The sequence below is a fragment of the Podarcis gaigeae genome (genome assembly GCF_964106915.1).
Source record: "Podarcis gaigeae genome assembly, chromosome: 8".
In the NCBI taxonomy this organism is placed as follows: domain Eukaryota; kingdom Metazoa; phylum Chordata; class Lepidosauria; order Squamata; family Lacertidae; genus Podarcis; species Podarcis gaigeae.
The window spans coordinates 12,643,396-12,662,042 of NC_139684.1; the positions used below are offsets into that span (position 1 = coordinate 12,643,396).

The 18,647-nt window shown below is 48.3% G+C and overlaps 1 protein-coding gene across 1 annotated transcript in view; it reads left to right on the forward strand.

The window, feature by feature from the left end:
* PLOD1 (procollagen-lysine,2-oxoglutarate 5-dioxygenase 1) overlaps positions 1 to 18,647 on the forward strand; it is a 37,309-nt gene that overhangs the window by 8,079 nt on the left and 10,583 nt on the right. The window contains exons 5-13 of the mRNA XM_083750211.1: positions 3,143 to 3,255; positions 4,115 to 4,178; positions 8,246 to 8,343; positions 9,012 to 9,113; positions 11,373 to 11,504; positions 11,654 to 11,775; positions 14,255 to 14,359; positions 15,494 to 15,619; positions 17,555 to 17,696. Of these exons, the coding sequence (XP_083606337.1) occupies positions 3,143 to 3,255; positions 4,115 to 4,178; positions 8,246 to 8,343; positions 9,012 to 9,113; positions 11,373 to 11,504; positions 11,654 to 11,775; positions 14,255 to 14,359; positions 15,494 to 15,619; positions 17,555 to 17,696 (1,004 nt within the window). The remainder of the gene's footprint in view (positions 1 to 3,142; positions 3,256 to 4,114; positions 4,179 to 8,245; positions 8,344 to 9,011; positions 9,114 to 11,372; positions 11,505 to 11,653; positions 11,776 to 14,254; positions 14,360 to 15,493; positions 15,620 to 17,554; positions 17,697 to 18,647) is intronic.

Here is an 18,647-nt window from a genome sequence, read left to right on the forward strand (position 1 = left end):
AAATATGTTAAGATAATTTAACTGGAAAAAACTTGCAAACACCAGATTGGCTTAGGATTTAAATATGGGATGTTAGAGACTAATATGTTTAAAGTTAAAATGAAAAGAAAGATGTTAAGTGATTAAGTTAATTTTATGGGAAAACTGGTTTTGGAAAACTGTTACAATGATATACACTGAAATTCAGCCAGGGGAATTAGAGGAAGTCACTTAACAATGTTACTAAGATTGGATTAAGTACAGTTAAGACTTATGTTCGTTTGTTTGTTGGAAAATTTTGGAAAATCAATAAAAAAAATTGGGGAAAAAAGGAATGAGAGAGCAGGAACTGGGTTCAAGTTTCAAAACGCAAGAACACAAGAAAAAAAAAATCCCAAGCACAAGAGCACTTTCTCCCTTCCTGTGTTTTCCAGCAACTGGTAACCAGAAGCTTTGCTGCCTCCAGCCATGTTGGCAGAGCACAGCCATTCTAGCTATAATAATAATAATAAATAATACATTTTATTTATACCCCGCCCTCCCCAGCCAGAGCAGGGCTCAGGGCAGCTAACACCGATAAAATCACAGTAAAAACATAATGGGGGGGGGAACCAATTTAAAATACAGGTTAAAATGCAGTTTAAAATGCAGCCTCATTTTAAAAGTAGCTGATAGATCAAGACCATAAGGGGAGGGCAACATAAGGGTCAGACTGAGTCCAAACCAAAGGCGAGGCGGAACAGCTCTGTCTTGCAAGCCCTGCGGAAAGATGTCAAGTCCTGCAGGGCCCTAGTCTCTTGTGACAGAGCGTTCCACCAAGTCGGGGCCAGTACTGAAAAGGCCCTGGCCGTAGTTAAGACCAATCTAATCACCTTGCGACCTGGGACCTCCAAAATATTGTCATTTGTGGACCTTAAGGTCCTCCGCAGGGCATACTAGGATAAGCGGTCCCGTAGGTACATTGGTCCCAGGCCGCATAGGGCTTTAAAGGTCAAAACCAGCACCTTAAACCTGACCCTGTACTCCACCAGGAGCCAGTGCAGTTGGTAAAGCACTGGATGAATGTGATCCCGTGGCATGGACCCCGTAAGGAGCCTCGCCACGGCATTCTGCACCCGCTAGTAGCCATCAGTGGCCATTTTGTATTTCTCTAATCTTCTTTTCAAGTCGTCCAAGTTGGTGGACCTTATCGGCTCCTACGGGAGTCAGTTCCATAGTTTGGGTACTGGTGAGTCACCATGTGAGCCAATGGGTTTTGAGAGTTGGTTCATAATAATTCAGTTCCATTCAATACATGTTATTGTTTATAGGCTACGGCAATCACAATACAGCATAAGCACAAATCACACAGCTACAGAACAAAAGACATTGCATGCACCAGAACAGGACAGATCTACAGTGTCCAGAATTTAGGAACGTTCCTTCTAGTGCTTTGTAATAATGAGATCTGGGAGCTTATGCCTTTCTGGGTGCACAATGAAAGTCTGCAAAGGATACCGTCTTCTCCCTGAACTAAATAATCATTACTGCAAAATGGCTGAAGGGATATACATTTCCTTCAACCAACTAATACAGAAATAGAACATTTCCAGTTAACACAGAACGCCTTGTCTAAGCAGAACCAAAAGCGAGGTAAGTTCGGACTGTGCTTCTACCCTGAGAAGACGTAGGCTTTTTTTTTTAAAAAAAGCAACGATTTTAATTACTTTAGGTAGTAGTCCCTTTTCCGACTTCTTAAAAAAAAAAACACTTTTGCTTAATGATGAAGAGTTCTGCATAGCACTGAGGTCTCCATGGAACTGGCTCCTACAGGAGGCAGTGATGTCTAGCCACCTAGTAAAGGTAAAGGGACCCCTGACCATTAGGTCCAGTCGTGGCCGACTCTGGGGTTGTGGCGCTCATCTCGCTTTATTGGCCAAGGGAGCTGGCGTACAGCTTCCAGGTCATGTGGCCAGCATGACTAAACCACTTTTGGCGAACCAGAGCAACGCACGGAAACGCCGTTTACCTTCCTGCCGGAGTGGTACCTATTTATCTACTTGCACTTTGATGTGTTTTCAAACTGCTAGGTTGGCAGGAACTGGGGCCGAGCAATGGGAGCTCACCCCGTCGTAGGGATTCGAACCGCCGACCTTCTGATTGGCAAGTCCTAGGCTCTGTGGTTTAACCCACAGCACCACCCGTGTCCCAATGTCTAGCAACTTAGATGGCTTTAAAAGAGGATTGGGCAAATTCATGGATGAGTAGAGAACTATTGATGGCTACTAACCACAATGGCTATGCTCTGCCTCCACAATCAGAGGCAGCAATGCTTCTGAACAACATGAGAAATCACAGGGGAGAGGGCTCTTGTGCTCAGGTCCTCCTTGAGGGCTTCCCAGAGGCATCTAGGGGGCCACTGTGAGAACCAGAGGCTGGCCTAGATGGGCCACTGGCCTGATTCAGCTGAAGGCACTTCTTATGTTCTTATGCACACTTCTCTTGCAGATCAATATGAACTTACTTTATTTTTCGCCCCATAAAACACACTTTTTTCCTCCTAAAAAGTAAGGGGAAATGTTAGTGCATCTTATGGAGCGAATGGCACTGCACAGAGAGGGAGAGCTGTGCAGCGCCCCTTCAGCGAAGTGGGAGGAGGAACGGAGCCCCTTCTGTTCCCCCTCCCGCTTCGCTGAAGGGGTGCTGCGCAGCTCTCCCTCTCTGCGCAGCACCTCTCCTTCTGTTTCTCCTCCCACTTGACTGAAGGGGCGCTGCACTGCTCTCGCTCTCTGCGCAGCGCCCCTTCAGCGAAGCACCTCTCTTGGCTTCTACCTTAGCCATGCACAGCCTCTTCAGGCAGGGGGAGCCTTCATCCCGCTGCCCGGGAGAGGCTGCGTGCGGCTGTCCCAGAAGCCAGGACAGCTAGAGGCTATCCCAGAAGCCAGATCCCTCTTGCTGTTCTGGCTTCTGAGATTCAGAATATATTTTTTCCTTGTTTTCCTCCTCCAAAAACTAGGTATGCCTTATGGTCTGGTGCGTCTTATGGAGCGAAAAATACAGTATTTCTTATTCTTTAGAAACCAGAGTTGTTGACACTTGCATTTAGGTATTGAATGTGGCCTGGAATGTTTCTTGACCTTGAGGGCAAAAAAGGGAAAGTTAATTCTCTCTCTCTTCCTGACAGGGTTCATAGGCTACGCTTCACACCTCTACAAGCTTGTATCAGATTGGGAGGGTCATGACAGTGATAGCGACCAGCTGTTTTATACAAAAGTCTTCTTGGATCCAGAAAAACGGGTAAATTCAGGGTGCAGAGAAGCTATGTGCATGTGTGCCAAGCGAGCTTTTTAAAATGTAGTTACTTTCTCCCCGTTTTAATAAAAATGAATGTTTTATTTAAAATCAATCCTAATACACATAGAACATAAAACAAGCTATTGGGTGCTCAAACAACCCCTAAATTATCTATATGTAATGAAATAAAGCTACAGTGGTACCTCGGGTTACATACGCTTCAGGTTACATACGCTTCAGGTTACAGACTCTGCTAACCCAAAAATAGTGCTTCAGGTTAAGAACTTTGCTTCAGGATGAGAACAGAAATCGTGCTTCGGTGGCACGGCAGCAGCGGTAGGCCCCATTAGCTAAAGTGGTGCTTCAGGTTAAGAACAGTTTCAGAGTCAGAACAGACCTCCGGAACAAATTAAGTACTTAACCCGAGGTACCACTGTACCTGGCGTGCTCTGGTCCATGGGGTCACGAAGAGTCGGACACGACTAAACGACTAAACAACAACAACCACTGTACTTGTTTGGGAACCTGTGGCCCTTGAGCCAAACTTGGCCACCAGGATGCTCGTCGTTCGGCCCACAAGGATATCAGGTGTGGGGTGGATAAGGCTTCTAAGGAACAGGAGGGAGCTGAAAATTGTTCCTTTTCTGGAGCTCTTTGCAAATTTAAATAAATAAATAAATATCCACCACCCACAAGCGGACAGTATTGAAATGACCTGGTGGTCCACGATTTGTACCTGTCTGGTGTGAACAGACATTTTGCTCTACCTTTAGAGAGAAGAGCCAGGCTTCACGGCCTTTCAAAACCCCCTTTCCAGCTCTTACGATAATGTGATTTCTATTTTATTTTGTCTCCCCCATAGGCGAACATCAATATCACTTTGGATCACAGGTGTCGGATATTTCAAAACCTGAATGGAGCCCTAGGTGAGCATCTGGGAAAGGAGATGGAGAAGTGTCTTGCAAGATTTTATTAAATGATTTTATTTGATAATTTTTTAAAAAATGCTTGCTGTCCTGGGCGCCTTCAGAAGGAAGGGCATGATATAAATGGTAATAATTGAATGGACCCTTTGAAATGAGTGGGCACGACTTACTTAGTTCCATTATTTGCAGTGGGGCTGCTGTAAGGAGTTGGTTTCAACCTCTTGAGTCGTCTTGCAAATCCTTCTGGCTGCTCTGAGCAGGTTTTGGTTGAGCTTTTGATGCAAGTAGCAGCAAAAAACGTTGCCTAAGGCTATGGCAGGAACCAAAACTAGATCGTAGGGGGTGTAGGGGATTGTTACTCTCTCAAAACATTGTGTTTTATTTTGTTTCTTTTTTAAAAAAGAAGTCAACAACCGATATGCAATTAATGACTTATTTCTTCATGTTGTTTTGATGTTTTTGTCATAATCAGCAAGTGAGGAAATAACCATGTCATTAGCGACGCTAAATTTGTAGCATGCAGAAATAATTATGTAAATCATAGAATTGTAGAGTTGGAAGGGACCCCAAGGGACATCTAGTCCAACCCCCCTGCAATGCAGGAATCACAGCAAAGTTATATTAAATAGCAGACGGTGAGAAGGGATGATGCAGCGCTCGGTGGGAACTGAACCGCAGCAGGACGGGAATGGTGCTGATTGTGATCTCACAACTATAGGCGTATACCGGCACTGTATGTTTTTGCTCCATAAGATAATAATAATAATAATTTTTTATTTATACCCCGCCCTCCCCAGCCAAGGCTGGGCTCAGAGCGGCTTACAAGCAATAATAAAATCAAGATGAATGATTACAACTTAAAAACAAGAATAAAATACAACATTAAAATAATGGAACATTAAAATATTAAAATGTAGCCTCATCGCAGGAGGAGAAGGAAAAGAAAGGGAAAAAAAGAGAGGGAGGGAATCAAATTGGCTCCAAGCCAAAGGCCAGGCGGAACAACTCTGTCTTACAGGCCCTGCAGAAAGAAATCAGATCCTGCAGAGCCCTGGTCTCATGAGGCAGAGCGTTCCACCAGGCCGGAGCCAGAGTTGAAAAGGCCCTGGCTCTGGTTGAAGCCAATCTAACTTCCTTAGGGCCTGGGACCACTAGGGTGTTGTTATTTATGGACCTTGAGGCTCTCCGTGGGGCATACCAGGAGAGGCGGTCCCGTAGGTACGAGGGTCCTAGGCCGTGAAGGGCTTTAAAGGTCAGAAGCAGCACCTTAAATCTGACCCTGTACTCCACCGGGAGCCAGTGCAGCTTGAAAAGCACTGGGTGAATATGCTCCCATGGCAGAGACCCCGTGAGGAGCCTCGCTGCAGCATTCTGTACCCGCTGGAGTTTCTGGGACAGCTTCAAGGGCAGCCCCGCGTAGAGCGAATTACAGTAGTCAAGCCTGGAGATGACCGTCGCATGGATCACTGTGGCCAGGTCGGGGCGGGAAAGGTAAGAGACCAACTGCTTGATGCGGCGAAGGTGGAAAAATGTTGCCTTGGCTGTTGCTGTAACTTGCGCCTCCATGGAAAGGGAGGCGTCAAGGATTACACCCAAACTCTTAACGGAAGGCAGTGGCACTAATTGGGCCCCCGCAAGAGAAGGGAGTTGGTCCCTCATCCCCATGCCATCCCGACCTAGCCATAGGACCTCTGTCTTCGAAGGATTTAATTTCAATCGGCTCCCACAAAACCATCCAGCCACAGCTTCCAAGCATCTGGTCAGTGTGTTCGGGGCCGAGTCAGTGTGGCCATCCATCAGCAGATAGAGCTGAGTGTCATCAGCATATTGGTGACAGCCCAGCCCAAAGCTCCGGATAATCTGGGCAAGGGGGCGCATAAAGATGTTAAAAAGCATCGGGGAGAGAATTGCGCCCTGCGGCACTCCACACACCAAGGAATGGCGCGACGACATTTCCCTCCCTAGTGCCACCCTCTGTCCCCGACCAGAGATAAAAGAGCACAACCAGTTACGGGCTACGCCCTGTATCCCCACGTCCTAGAGGGGATGCATCTGACCATAAGACGCACCTGGTTTATAGAGGAGGAAAACAAGAAAAAAAATATTCTGAACGAAACAGTGGATGTATGATTTTTGTGGTTCATGCTGTGGCCACAGACATGTGATCTGATGGTGAATTTGGGGTGACCCAATGCAAAAATCCTGAGGATCCATGCTTTGTAGCCACGTTTTTGCACCATTATGTCCCTACACAACAGTGAGTGCATGATTTTTTTGGGTGCAGGCTGTAGCCATGGACATGCTATATGATCTGATGGTGAATTTGGGGTGACCCAATGCAAATATCCTGAGGACCCATGGGCTTTTACCTCCGCCCTCCCAGGCAGCCTCCGCTAGCGCCCCTTATCTCTCTTCTGATCCCAGGGATCAGCTGTTTCCTTTCAACACTCCCTTCCCTCTTGTTTGTCTTAGTGTCTTTTCCTTAGCTGGAGCAGTTTTTTGCTCCTCCTTTTCATCTAATTTCTCTCATTGCTTTAGTCTTCCTGTTTCCCCACTTTGCAAGTTTGCTGTCTTTACCTCCCCTCTCCCAGGCAGCCTCCTTTATCTCTAGCGTCCCTTATCTCTCTCCCCGATTGGCAAACGATCAGCGGCTTTGTTTCAACACCCCCTTCCCTCTTTCAAAAAAAAAAAAAGGCATGATCTGCTTTTCGCCCCTGGGCAATTCAACTCTAGGGACCACGCATTCACTTCATAAGACGCACAGACATTTCCCCTTACTTTTTGGGAAGAAAAAAGTGTGTCTTATGGAGCAAAAAATACGGTAATTACTTTGTACAGAGAAGATGCTTTTACAAACAAGCACACAGAGGCAACACCGATCACAGTCATAGTTCATAGCATCATGGACAGGGAACCTGCAGCCCTCCAGATATTGTTAAACTGAGTAGCCGCCAGCTGGCTCGAGGGATCTGTTCCTGGGCCTCTTCTGTCTATCTGGACCAGCTTTCCCCAATGTGGTGTTGTGGCTCAGTGATAGAGCATCTGCCTTGCATACAGGGGGTCCCAGGTTCAATCCCCAGTATCTCCAGCTGCTTAGATGGCCATCTATCCTGTTTGATCTAGTTGAGATTTCTGCATGGCAGGGGGTTGGGACTAGATAATCCTTGAGGTTCCCTTCCAACTCCACAATTCTATGAAACTGGAGATCCTCCGCCAGTTGGTATACTGAGCTGAATGGACCAATGGGTCTGACTCAATATAAAGGCAGCTTCCTATTCTCCAGACTTTTTGAACTACAATTCCCATCAGCCCCAGCTGATAAAAAGCATCTTTCTACGTTCCTATCCATGGGTTGCACCTTTAATTGATTGACTGAAGCTTGACTGAATATGGCAATGCATATACCGTACTTTTCCATGTATAAGACTAGGTTTTTCCCCTTTAAAATCATGCTAAAAAGTGGGGGTCGTCTTATACATGGATAGTGCATAGGGTGGACGTTTGATTGGTGGCTGCTGTGGCTGTCAGCGGCTATTGTGCATGTTATTGGTTGCTGCGTCAATGAGTGTTGTTGATTGGCCGCCGCTGCGGCAATTGGGTGGGCGATTTGCTGCTTCTGCCGGAGAGGGGATAGGTAAGAGGCGGATATAGTGGTGCGTGCGAGTGAGCGATTTTCAGCATTCCCCTCTAAAAAAAGCTAAACAACCATGGGTAATCCCTCAAAAACAACTTTGTGCCATCTCCCCCCATTTTCTTAAATTTGAGTCCCCCAAAATACATGGGTGTGTGTTATACAGTGGTAACTCGGGTTACATACACTTCAGGTTACAGACTCCGCTAACCCAGAAATAGTACCTCCGGTTAAGAACTTTGCTTCAGGATAAGAACAGAAATTTCGTGGCGGCAGCGAGAGGCCCCATTAGCTAAAGTGGTGCTTCAGGTTAAGCACAGTTTCAGGTTAAGAACGGACCTCTGGAATGAATTAAGTACGTAACCAAGGTACCACTGTACACGGAAAAGCGTGGTAGTTCATTGTTTCCTTCTGTTCTCTCCCTCTTTTTTTTAAGATGAGGTGGTCCTGAAGTTTGAGAACGGGCGCGTGAGAGCACGGAACCTCGCATATGACACCCTCGCGGTTGTCATTCATGGCAACGGCCCCACCAAGGTAAGGCCAGTCAGGATGTTCCAGAACCATATGGACCTAAGCAGAGCCTGGCTGCTGGATCAGGTCAGTGGCCCATCTAGTCTCACAGTGGCTGACCTGTAGGAAACCCTGAAGCAGGATCTGACCACAATCTCCTGTGGTTTCTGGCAATTGGCATTCAGAAGCATCTGACGGTGAAAGCAGAGCCATCGTGGCTCGGAGCCATCAATAGCCCTGTCCTCCTCCATGAATTTGCCTGATTCTCTTTTCAAGTCATCCAGATGCATGGCCATCACTGCCTCCTGTGGCAGTGAGTTCCACAGTTTAACCCTGCACTGCGGGAAGAAGGATTTCTTTTCATCTGTCCTTCGGCTGTGATTTCTAGTGTCACAAAAGAGGGAGAAAAAACTTTTTCTCTCCATGCCATGTATAATTCTGTAAACTTCTCCCATCTCGCCTCTCGCTCGCCTTTTCTCTAAAGTTCCCAAGGAGGGGAGAGCGCTTCTTGAACTCAGGCCCCAATTGCAGATTTCTATTTTTGGAGCACCTGGGCAGCCACTTGGAGAACAAGATGGGCCTTTGGAACAATCCAGTTTCATGTTCTTAGACTAGACTTAACAGGGCAAAGCGAGTGTTTCTGTCCCAGCTTTGCCACTAAGGATCCGGGAATCTTTCTCTCTTCTCAAAAGCTGCAGCTGAACTACCTGGGAAACTACATCCCTCGGACCTGGACCTTTGAGACGGGCTGCACAATTTGCAACGAAAGCTTGAAGAGCCTCGCAGACCTGAAAGTAAGGACCAGCTGGCTTGTTGGGGAGGCTGGGATATCCATGGGCCCTGATTCGGACTCCAACTCCCATCATGCCTTGTTCATTACCCGTGCTGGCTGGTGGGAGTTGGACAACAACCAGAGAGTCACACACATTCTCCACTCGCTGAGCTAGACCATCACTTGCTATTGCTGTGCCTAGCTACCTCTGCTAAAACTCCCACCACCCCCATTCCCAGCCATTGCCCATTCTGGTTGGGGCTGGTGCAAGCTGGAGTCCCAGCAGGGTATTGTAGGCTACAGGTTCTCCTTCCTGGGATGAGGCCTTCATTGCCCGCTAGCTATCCCCATTGCGACTCTTGCGTTCTTGTGATGGAAGGATGGGAAAGCTGTGGTCCTCCCAATTTTGCTGGGCAACAATTCCCATCGTCCCTGACCGGTGGCCCTACTGGCTTGGGCTGATAGGAGCTGGTGTAGTCCCCATGACACCTGGTTCCTGGTCTGTTGCCTTCATGCTGTGCTGGTGAGTTTCCTAGAAGTACAGTGGTACCTCGGGTTACATACGCTTCAGGTTACATACGCTTCAGGTTACAGACTCCGCTAACCCAGAAATAGTACCTCGGGTTAAGAACTTTGCTTCAGGATGAGAACAGAAATCGTGCTCCGGCGGTGCGGCAGCAGGAGGAGGCCCCATTAGCTAAAGTGGTGCTTCAGGTTAAGAACAGTTTCAGGTTAAGAACGGACCTCCGGAACGAATTAAGTATTTAACCCGAGGTACCACTGTACGTAGTTGGCCAATGTTAGAAATAGGATTCTGGAACCTGGGTGGGGAATCTCACCTCCAGGGGCCTCAGGTGGATCACCAGACCTCTCTCTTATTTTTAATTTATTTATTTTGATACTTACAAGCCACACTCTCATAACCAGTATTGCAAAGTGGTATACAGACTAAAAGCACAGTATTACAATCAGAAACATCTGGCTGCACACCATATTTCCAGGCCACACGCCCCTCCTCTCCTTCACACCCCCATTGAGTTATTTTGCTTTGCTTGAAATGCATCCTTTCCTGCTTTAAAGGGACCCCTGACCATTAGGTCCAGTCGTGGCCGACTCTGGGGTTGCGGCGCTCATCTCACTTTATTGGCCAAGGGAGCCGGCGTACAGCTTCTGGGTCATGTGGCCAGCAGGACTAAGCCGCTTCTGGTGAACCAGAGCAGCACACGGAAACTCCATTTACCTTCCCGCCGGAGCGGTACCTATTTATCTACTTGCACTTTGACGTGCTTTTGAACTGCTAGATTGGCAGGAGCAGGGACCGAGCAGCGGGAGCTCACCCCGTCGCGGGGATTCGAACCTCCGACCTTCTGATCGGCAAGTCCTAGGCTCTGTGGTTTAACCCACAGCGCCACCCACGTCCCATTTCCTACTTTAAGTGACTTAAAATGCAGCAAGGTTGTTTTACCCCGTGCTTTTCTTCCTTTCCCCCCCATAAGATTTTATTGAAGCTCTTTCATAATTCAATAAGAAATAGGAAACTAGCTTAGCTGTCCAGCTGCTATTTAGATCAAACTGGATGGCTCAATTGGTAGAGCATGAGGCTCTTCATCTCAGGGCTGTGGGTTTGAGCCCCACATTGGGTTAAAAAAATCCTGCATTGTGGGTGGTTGGAATAGATGGCCCTCGTGTTCCCTTCCACAGAATCTACAGTTCTGTGATTCCATGATTCAGAGAAAAGAAAATGCAGGGTCCGCTCTCAAAGGGAGTTCTCACACAGAAACAGGTGGACCCTCCCAGCTCTCACCTGGGAGCTTTCCTTTCTTCCCCCACCCTCCCACCCTGGGACATCTTCCCTTCCCTGCCTGCCTCTTACTTATGGTCCTTCACAAGCCACCCATCACCATGTGTGTGTAATCTTCGGACCCCAATAATGGCCCAGAGCAGAGAACATGCATCCTTGAACCCTGATCTTGCTTGTCTGGATGGAGGACAGAGCGGTTTGTGTGTAGAAACTAACCTACTGTAGAAAGGTGAAATTCACACTCGTCGCTCCGCCCACTTTGGCCCTGCCCACCGCTGGTATCTGGCCCCCAAAATGTTGCCCAGAAGAGAATGTGGATCTCAGACTGAAAGAGGCTCCCTATTGCTGAAGCCGGCCTTTGACCGGCATATGTTGACATTCTTATCTGAAAACATAGGTTGCCCATCACGGCTGGCTGTCTTGGTCTGTCTCATCTTATTTATGTATTCTTGTCTTTTCTTCCCTCATACCTGAACGCAGGAGGATGTGCTGCCTGTGGTCCTGATTGGCATCTTTGTCGAGCAGCCCACCCCGTTCCTCACCCCGTTCTTCCAGCGCCTGCGGAAGCTGCGCTACCCCAAGAAACGGATCCAGCTTTTCATCCACAATCGGGTGAGCGCCTTTGTCCCATCCTTAGGGAGGACCGTTCGCCTCCCAGAAGCCTTTGCTCCTTTAAGCTCTCAGCCGGTGAGCGTGGCTGTTTTGACCAGACCAGCCACAGCTCTGGTATAAGGTGTTCTGCTTTGTGTTCTTGTGTCCAGGAGGAGCATCACCTTGACCAGGTAGAGGCGTTTGTGAACGAACACGGGCAAGAATACCGCTCTGTCAAAGTGGTTGGACCAGATGACCATGTGGAGAATGCTGATGGCCGGAACATGGGCATGTAAGCCTATTATTATTATTATTATTATTAAGCTCAAGGTGGCACACATTGTTCTCCTGGCCCCCTCGTTCTGTCCCCACAACAACCCTGTGAGGTAGGCGAGGCTGAGAGTGGTCACCCAGTAAGCTTCATGTCCGAGTAGGGATTTGAACCTGGGCCTCCCAGGTCCTAGCCCAATACTCTTAATAATTATACCACACTATCTCTCCTGGTAGGGACGTGGGTGGCGCTGTGGGTTAAACCACAGAGCCTAGGACTTGCCGATCAGAAGGTCGGTGGTGTTGGAAGCTCTGCTCAGGCCAAGCTGATAAAGCTCATTTTCTTCCCCCAAGTCTTCGGAATCGCCTCCCGACGTGTTTAATGACCTGAGCCTTTGATAAGGCCTCAGGCACATTCTTCATCCAGCAGAGTTCCCAGCACAGGGAATAGACGAGAGGTTTGGGCTACATTGTTATGCTTTATTTCTTACTACGCAGGCAGCTAAGAAATATACATCCTCTCTCTATGAAAGCAGAGAGCAACCGAACAAAGGAACAAAGGAAACAGGAAACCAGTAACGTCACATCCGTCTCTAGTCTCCCGTGAGACTTCCAATAGCCTGGACTGTCTCTGGAATGTAAACAGAGTCTTGTGACTCCCAGCAGCTGCTCAATGGCAAAACAGAAACTAACATCTGGTTCAAATCCCTGTGACGGGGTGAGCTCCCGTTGCTCGGTCCCAGCTCCTGCCAACCTAGCAGTTCGAAAGCACGCCAAGTGCAAGTAGATAAATAGGTACCACTCCGGCAGGAAGGTAAACGGCATTTCTGTGTGCTGCTCTGGTTGGCCAGAAGTGGCTTAGTCATGCTGGCCACATGACCCGAAGCTCAAGTAGTGGCCAGACTGAGGCCACTGGGGAAGCCCCCAGGGTATAAAGGCAGATTAGTCTCTTGTGGATCTTTCTTGTGCATTCGGCTATGGGTGGCTGCAAGGTTGGATTTGACGTTGCCTGCCACCTCTTCTATAGTAGCCTATTCTATAGTTATTGCCTATTCTATTCTATTCTATAGCCTATTCTATAGTTGTTGGTTTAAACAATCCCCGTGGTGCTTTACAGTTCAATAAGTTTTGAACCGTGGCGTTTGCCAGGAATGACTGCCAACTACTCAGGTATGTTGAAGAAAAGTAACTGTGTCCAAGGAACATTATTGGAATAATGTGGCACAAATCAATATGGTGTAATCCCCACTCAGCCATGAAGCCGCTGGGTGAGCAGCAGCCAGTCACTGTCTCTCATCTAACCTACCTTACAGGGTTGTTGTGGGTGTTAAATGAAGAGGGGGAGACCAATGTACCCTGTCTTGGGTTCCTAGGAGAAAAAGGTGGGCTATAAATGCAATCAATCATTAAAGGTTCCTCTGCTGCTGACAGCCATAATGGATTCCTGTCTGGCACTTGCTCAAATGTGGCATTTTAAGGGTAAGAGACTATGGGATAAATTGGGGGAGAACTCACTTTTTATCTCTGCTTCAAAACTGGGGGGGAGCCCTTCCCAACCTCAGCTCTTCCCCCTCCTTCTGCCACCACCCCAACAATCACTGCAAGATGGGAATAACACTAGCCTATGCGGGTGGTGCAGTGGGTTAAACCACAGAGCCTAGGACTTGCCGATCAGAAGGTTGGCGGTTCGAATCCCCACGACGGGGTGAGCTCCCGTTGCTCGGTCCCTGCTCCTGCCAACCTAGCAGTTTGAAAGAACGTCAAAGTGCAAGTAGATAAATAGGTACCACTCCAGCGGGAAGGTAAACGGCATTTCCGTGCGCTGCTCTGGTTCACCAGAAGCAGCTTAGTCATGCTGGTCACATGCTGTACGCCGGCTCCCGTGGCCAATAAAGCGAGATGAGCGCCGCAACCCCAGAGTCTGCCACAACTGGACCTAATGGTCAGGGGTCCCTTTACCTTTTTATCTCTCCTGATGCTGTAACACTTCTGACCTTTTGTTTGCTGTTGAGAGATGGCCAAGGTATAGGCAGTGACTCTTGATAGTAAGGTAAAGGTAAAGGTACCCCTGCCCGTACAGGCCAGTCTTGACAGACTCTGGGGTTGTGCGCCCATCTCACTCAAGAGGCCAGGGGCCAGCGCTGTCCGGAGACACTTCCGGGTCACGTGGCCAGCGTGACATCGCTGCTCTGGCGAGCCAGAGCCGCACACGGAAACGCCGTTTACCTTCCCGCTGGTAAGCGGTCCCTATTTATCCACTTGCACCCGGAGGTGCTTTCGAACTGCTAGGTTGGCAGGCGCTGGGACCGAGCAGCGGGAGCGCACCCCGCCGCAGGGATTCGAACCGCCGACCTTTCGATCGGCAAGTCCTAGGCGCTGAGGCTTTAACCCACAGCGCCACCTGCGTCCGACTCTTGATAGTATCTGCCCTTTAAAACCTCTTGAGCCAGCCACGGACCGACTGGCTGACTGACTGATCTGCCTCCTTATTGCCTCTTTAGGGACCTGTGCAGGCAAGACCCTGTCTGTGAATATTACTTCAGCCTGGATGCCGAAGTGGTGCTGAAGAACCCTGATGCCCTGCGGATCTTGATCGAACAGAACAAGTGAGTCGCTTAGCTCAGCTTCCTGTTCTGTGGGTGCCTTAGGCAAGTTCAGGGAGAAGGCGTGGTCCTTCCGCGTTCCACATCTGGATGCAGCTGCCAAATTGAAACAAACCTCTCTTGATGGAACAGAGCCTGTCTCTGTTTGGATTGGATTGTTAATTTTAGATGTGATTCCTGCATTGTAGGAGTTGGACTTGAGGTCCTAGCTATACAGTTCGATTATTCAAGGTGTCTCCCCCTCCACTCCACCATTTTGTGTGAGTTTGGGGGTGGGGGAAAGAGATACGGACTCCAGTTTCTCGAGCAACTCTGCTTTCGTATTTCAAATCTTTAAAAGATGCAAGTTTCTAGCCCCTATGGAAGAGGAAATGTGCTTGAAACCGCTTGACCGGCTATCAAAACCCAGAGGAGTTTCTGGGTAAGGTTTTCCAGTGTTGGAAGTTCATTGTCCTGCATAGTTCCTTTCGCTTAGTAAATGCCACAATCTTGGAGAAGTTATACAAATGTACTTGGCTTAATTTTATGCAGGTTCTGAAGTTAATCTTCGGCCAAATACCGTATTTTTCGCCCCATAGGGCGCACCGGCCCATAGGACACACCTAGTTTTTTTGGGGGGAAATAAAAGGGGAAAAAATTATTTTCCCCCTGGCGCAGGGCTGGGGCAGGGGAAGCCCGAGCTTACCCCAACCCCATCCCCCAGAACAGGCTGCTCTCCGCAAGCCGTGGGAGCCCTCCTGCGGCTTGCGCAGAGCTACCCAAAGCCCGGGCGCGACTGCTCAGCACGCCCCAGGCTTTGGGATGCAGGCAGCTCTCCCACGGGCTCCCAAGGCTTGCAGCTAGCTTCCTGAAGCCTGGAGAGTGAGAGGGGTCTGTGCGCACTGACCCCTCTCGCTCTCCAGGCTTCAGCGAAAGCCTGCATTCGCCCCATAGGATGCACACACATTTCCCCTTCATTTTTGGAGGGGAAAAAGTGCGTCCTATAGGGCGAAAAATATGGTAGACCTGGGAATATCTTGCCTTTCACCCCACTGCTTCCCACCTCTGTACAAGCAGAAGTACTTCCCCAAGTTTTGGGTTCATATGCACACTAATATCCAATTCTTTTCTGTGCCTTCTTTAACCCCCACCTCCCAGATTTGTGATTGCCCCACTTGTGAGCCGTCTTGGGAAGCTGTGGTCAAATTTCTGGGGGGCCCTGAGTGCTGACGGTTACTACGCCCGCTCAGAGGACTATGTGGATATCGTCCAGGGACGCCGGATGTGAGTATCATGAAGGATTTCAACAAAGCTTTGGCTGCTTCTCCATGTCACACTAAACCATAGTTTAGCACAAAGTGTTGTAGAAAAAACAGGGGGGTTGGCTTTTGCTGCCCAAGGGACTGAGTCCCAAGGGACCCAAGGGACGCAAGATCCACAGAAAGCAAGACAGATGTTTATTTTTCTGTTGCAACAGAGTTCCCCCTCCTTGTTGCAAGGAGGTAGGAGAGACCCAGAGCAATGGTGTGCAAGCCCCTATAAAGACTTTAGAAATTGCCCACCCTATAGCCCAACACCACCCCCCAAAACATCATACATACATCACAGAGGAAGATGATCTCCAGCAGAAATTTGAGAGTGTTGCTTCTCTCCTGTCTGCCAGGATATCTGAGAATGCCTTACTTGACTGCATTTTCTGGGTAGCCTGGCCATTCCTTGGAGATGGTAAATACCGTAGTTCCTGAATCTCTTACGCATATTGAGTTTGCTCAGCTTAACAGATACTTGCCAGACTGTATTTGCAGGGAGGTGTAAGCCCCTACAGTCCAAAGCCAGTAGGAAATTTTTTCCCATTTCCTTCCTCCTGGCAGAGAAATATTTGAGATCAATTTGAGAGAGTCAAAATGGCTTCAGGATTGCTCTCCTGTTCTATTTCAGACACATGGTTTATATACTTATGTATGTGTTTGCCTTGTACAATTATGAACATTTATTCTATATTTGAGACCTTAGAATTCTTATAACAATAGTCCATCAGTAGGATCGAGCTACAGGCTCACAACCTTTTCTCTCCGGAGCTTCTGCCTCCGGTTTTGCTTAATCACAGTTTGTTGTGTCATCTGGACCAAGCAAACCATGGTTAGCATGAACTTGAACCGTGACTAGTTTCAAACAAGCCAACATCATGAATTGAGTGATTCCCTATGAAGAAAGATTGCAACGTTTTGGATTTTATAGTTTAGAGAAAAGGCAAGTGAGAGGTGACATGACAGAGGGGTTTAAAATTTTGCACAGCATGGAGTAAGCGGATAGGGAAAAGTTTCCCTCCCTCTCTCAGAACATGAGAACTTGTGGACATCCAAGGAAGGTGAATGTTGTAAGATTCAGGGTGGATAAAAGAAAATGCTTTTTCATGCAGCACATCATTAAACTATGGAACATGCTCACACAATGACCACTAGCTTTAAAAGAAGACAAATTCATGGAGAAGAGGACTATTGAGGACTACCAGCCAGGATGGCTGTTTTCTGGCTCCTCAGTTGGAAGCAGCAATGCTGCCTCTTTGGCTGATTTTTGAATCCGTTTTTTAACTGATGGACCAATTTTAAAAATCAGAATATACTGTATTTTTCCCGTGTATAAGACGCCCCCATGTATAAGATGACCCCTATTTTTTAAACCCAAAATTAAGAAATTAAGTTGTTTAGCTTTTATGGGGGGGGGTGAGGGAGGTCACTTCTGCCAATTGCTCACCCGCCTGCCTGATACTACTGATCGCTTGCCACAGCCACTGCCAATCGCACACCTCGCTGCAGCTGCCAATTGTCTGCCCGCTCATCACCACCACCCGCCCACTTGCTGCAGCCACCAATCACCTGCCCACCTCGCCACAGTCGCCAATCGCCTGCCCAATTGCCATAGCCACAGCCAATCGCCAGCAGGCCTTCCCACAGCCACCAATCACCCGCCCAATTGTCGCTGCCAATCTCCAGCTTGCTGCTGCCATTAATCGCACGTCCCCCCCCCTGCATTCACTATCCGCAACACCCAATTTTTGCCTTTTTTTTAAAGCAAAAGTCATCGTCTTATACACGAAAAAATATGGTAGCTGATGAAACTAAAAATAATAATAATGGCAGCCTTAATAACTGTATATGCTAAAAGGCCTTGGGGTGGTTAATGCCCCTTCATGCCTAATTCTCTCTCCCCCTTTTTCAGTGGCCTCTGGAACGTCCCATACATCTCTAGCGTCTACCTGATAAAAGGCAGCATCCTGAGATCACAGCTCACTCAGACCGACTTTTTCCACAGCGGCAAGCTAGATGCAGACATGGCTTTCTGCCACAACATCCGGGAACAGGTCGGTGTGGCAAGAACAGAAGCAGGGTTGGGGTGTTTGTGCGAATTGCTATTGTTATCTCTGCAGCAGGGTACTTGCCTTCCACATCCTAGAGCCACTGAATCAGCATCAAATCTCCTAGCCCTTTGGTGCTGATTGGAGCTAGAGGGAAAGGAAGGAAGTGAGGATCAGCTCCTGGGGTCTCTCTGGAGAAGAGCAGCAAGGAGTTGGATTGTCCTGTATGCTTCTGTTTCAAGAGAAAAGTGTGCAAGTTCTGCAAATGGAAAAAGCAGAAAGAGCAACTTAAGTCTCTCCAAAAGAAGATATTGGAGCACTCATAATTTACCCCTGCATTGGAGGGGGTTGAAATAGATGACCCTTGGGGTCCCTTCCAAATCTGCAATGCTAAGGTTCTGTGTACAGTGGTGCCTCGCAAGACGAAATTAATCCGTTCCGCGAGTCTCTTCGTCTTGCGGTTTTTTCGTCTTGCAAAGCACGGCTATTAGCGGCTTAGCGGCTATTAAGGGCTTAGTGGCTTTAAGGAAAAGGAAACAAACTCGCAAGAACTCGCAAGACGTTTCGTCTTGCAAAGCAAGCCCATAGGGAAATTCGTCTTGCGGAACGACTCAAAAAACGGAAAACTCTTTCGTCTTGCACATTTTTCGTCTTGCAAGGCATTCGTCTTGCGAGGTACCACTGTACGTGCACGGAAAATAGGAGATCTAGCTGACAGGCAATGCATCGAGATCTGCACTGATCGTTGCAATGCTTCCCTAATTATTCGATATTCTTAAGGTAAAGGGGACCCCTGACCATTAGGTCCAGTCGTGACCGACTCTGGGGTTGCGGCGCTCATCTCGCTTTACACCCTGAGGGAGCCAGCGTACAGCTTCCGGGTCTTGTGGCCAGCATGACTAAGCCGCTTCTGGCGAACCAGAGCAGTGCACGAAAACGCCGTTTACCTTCCCGCTG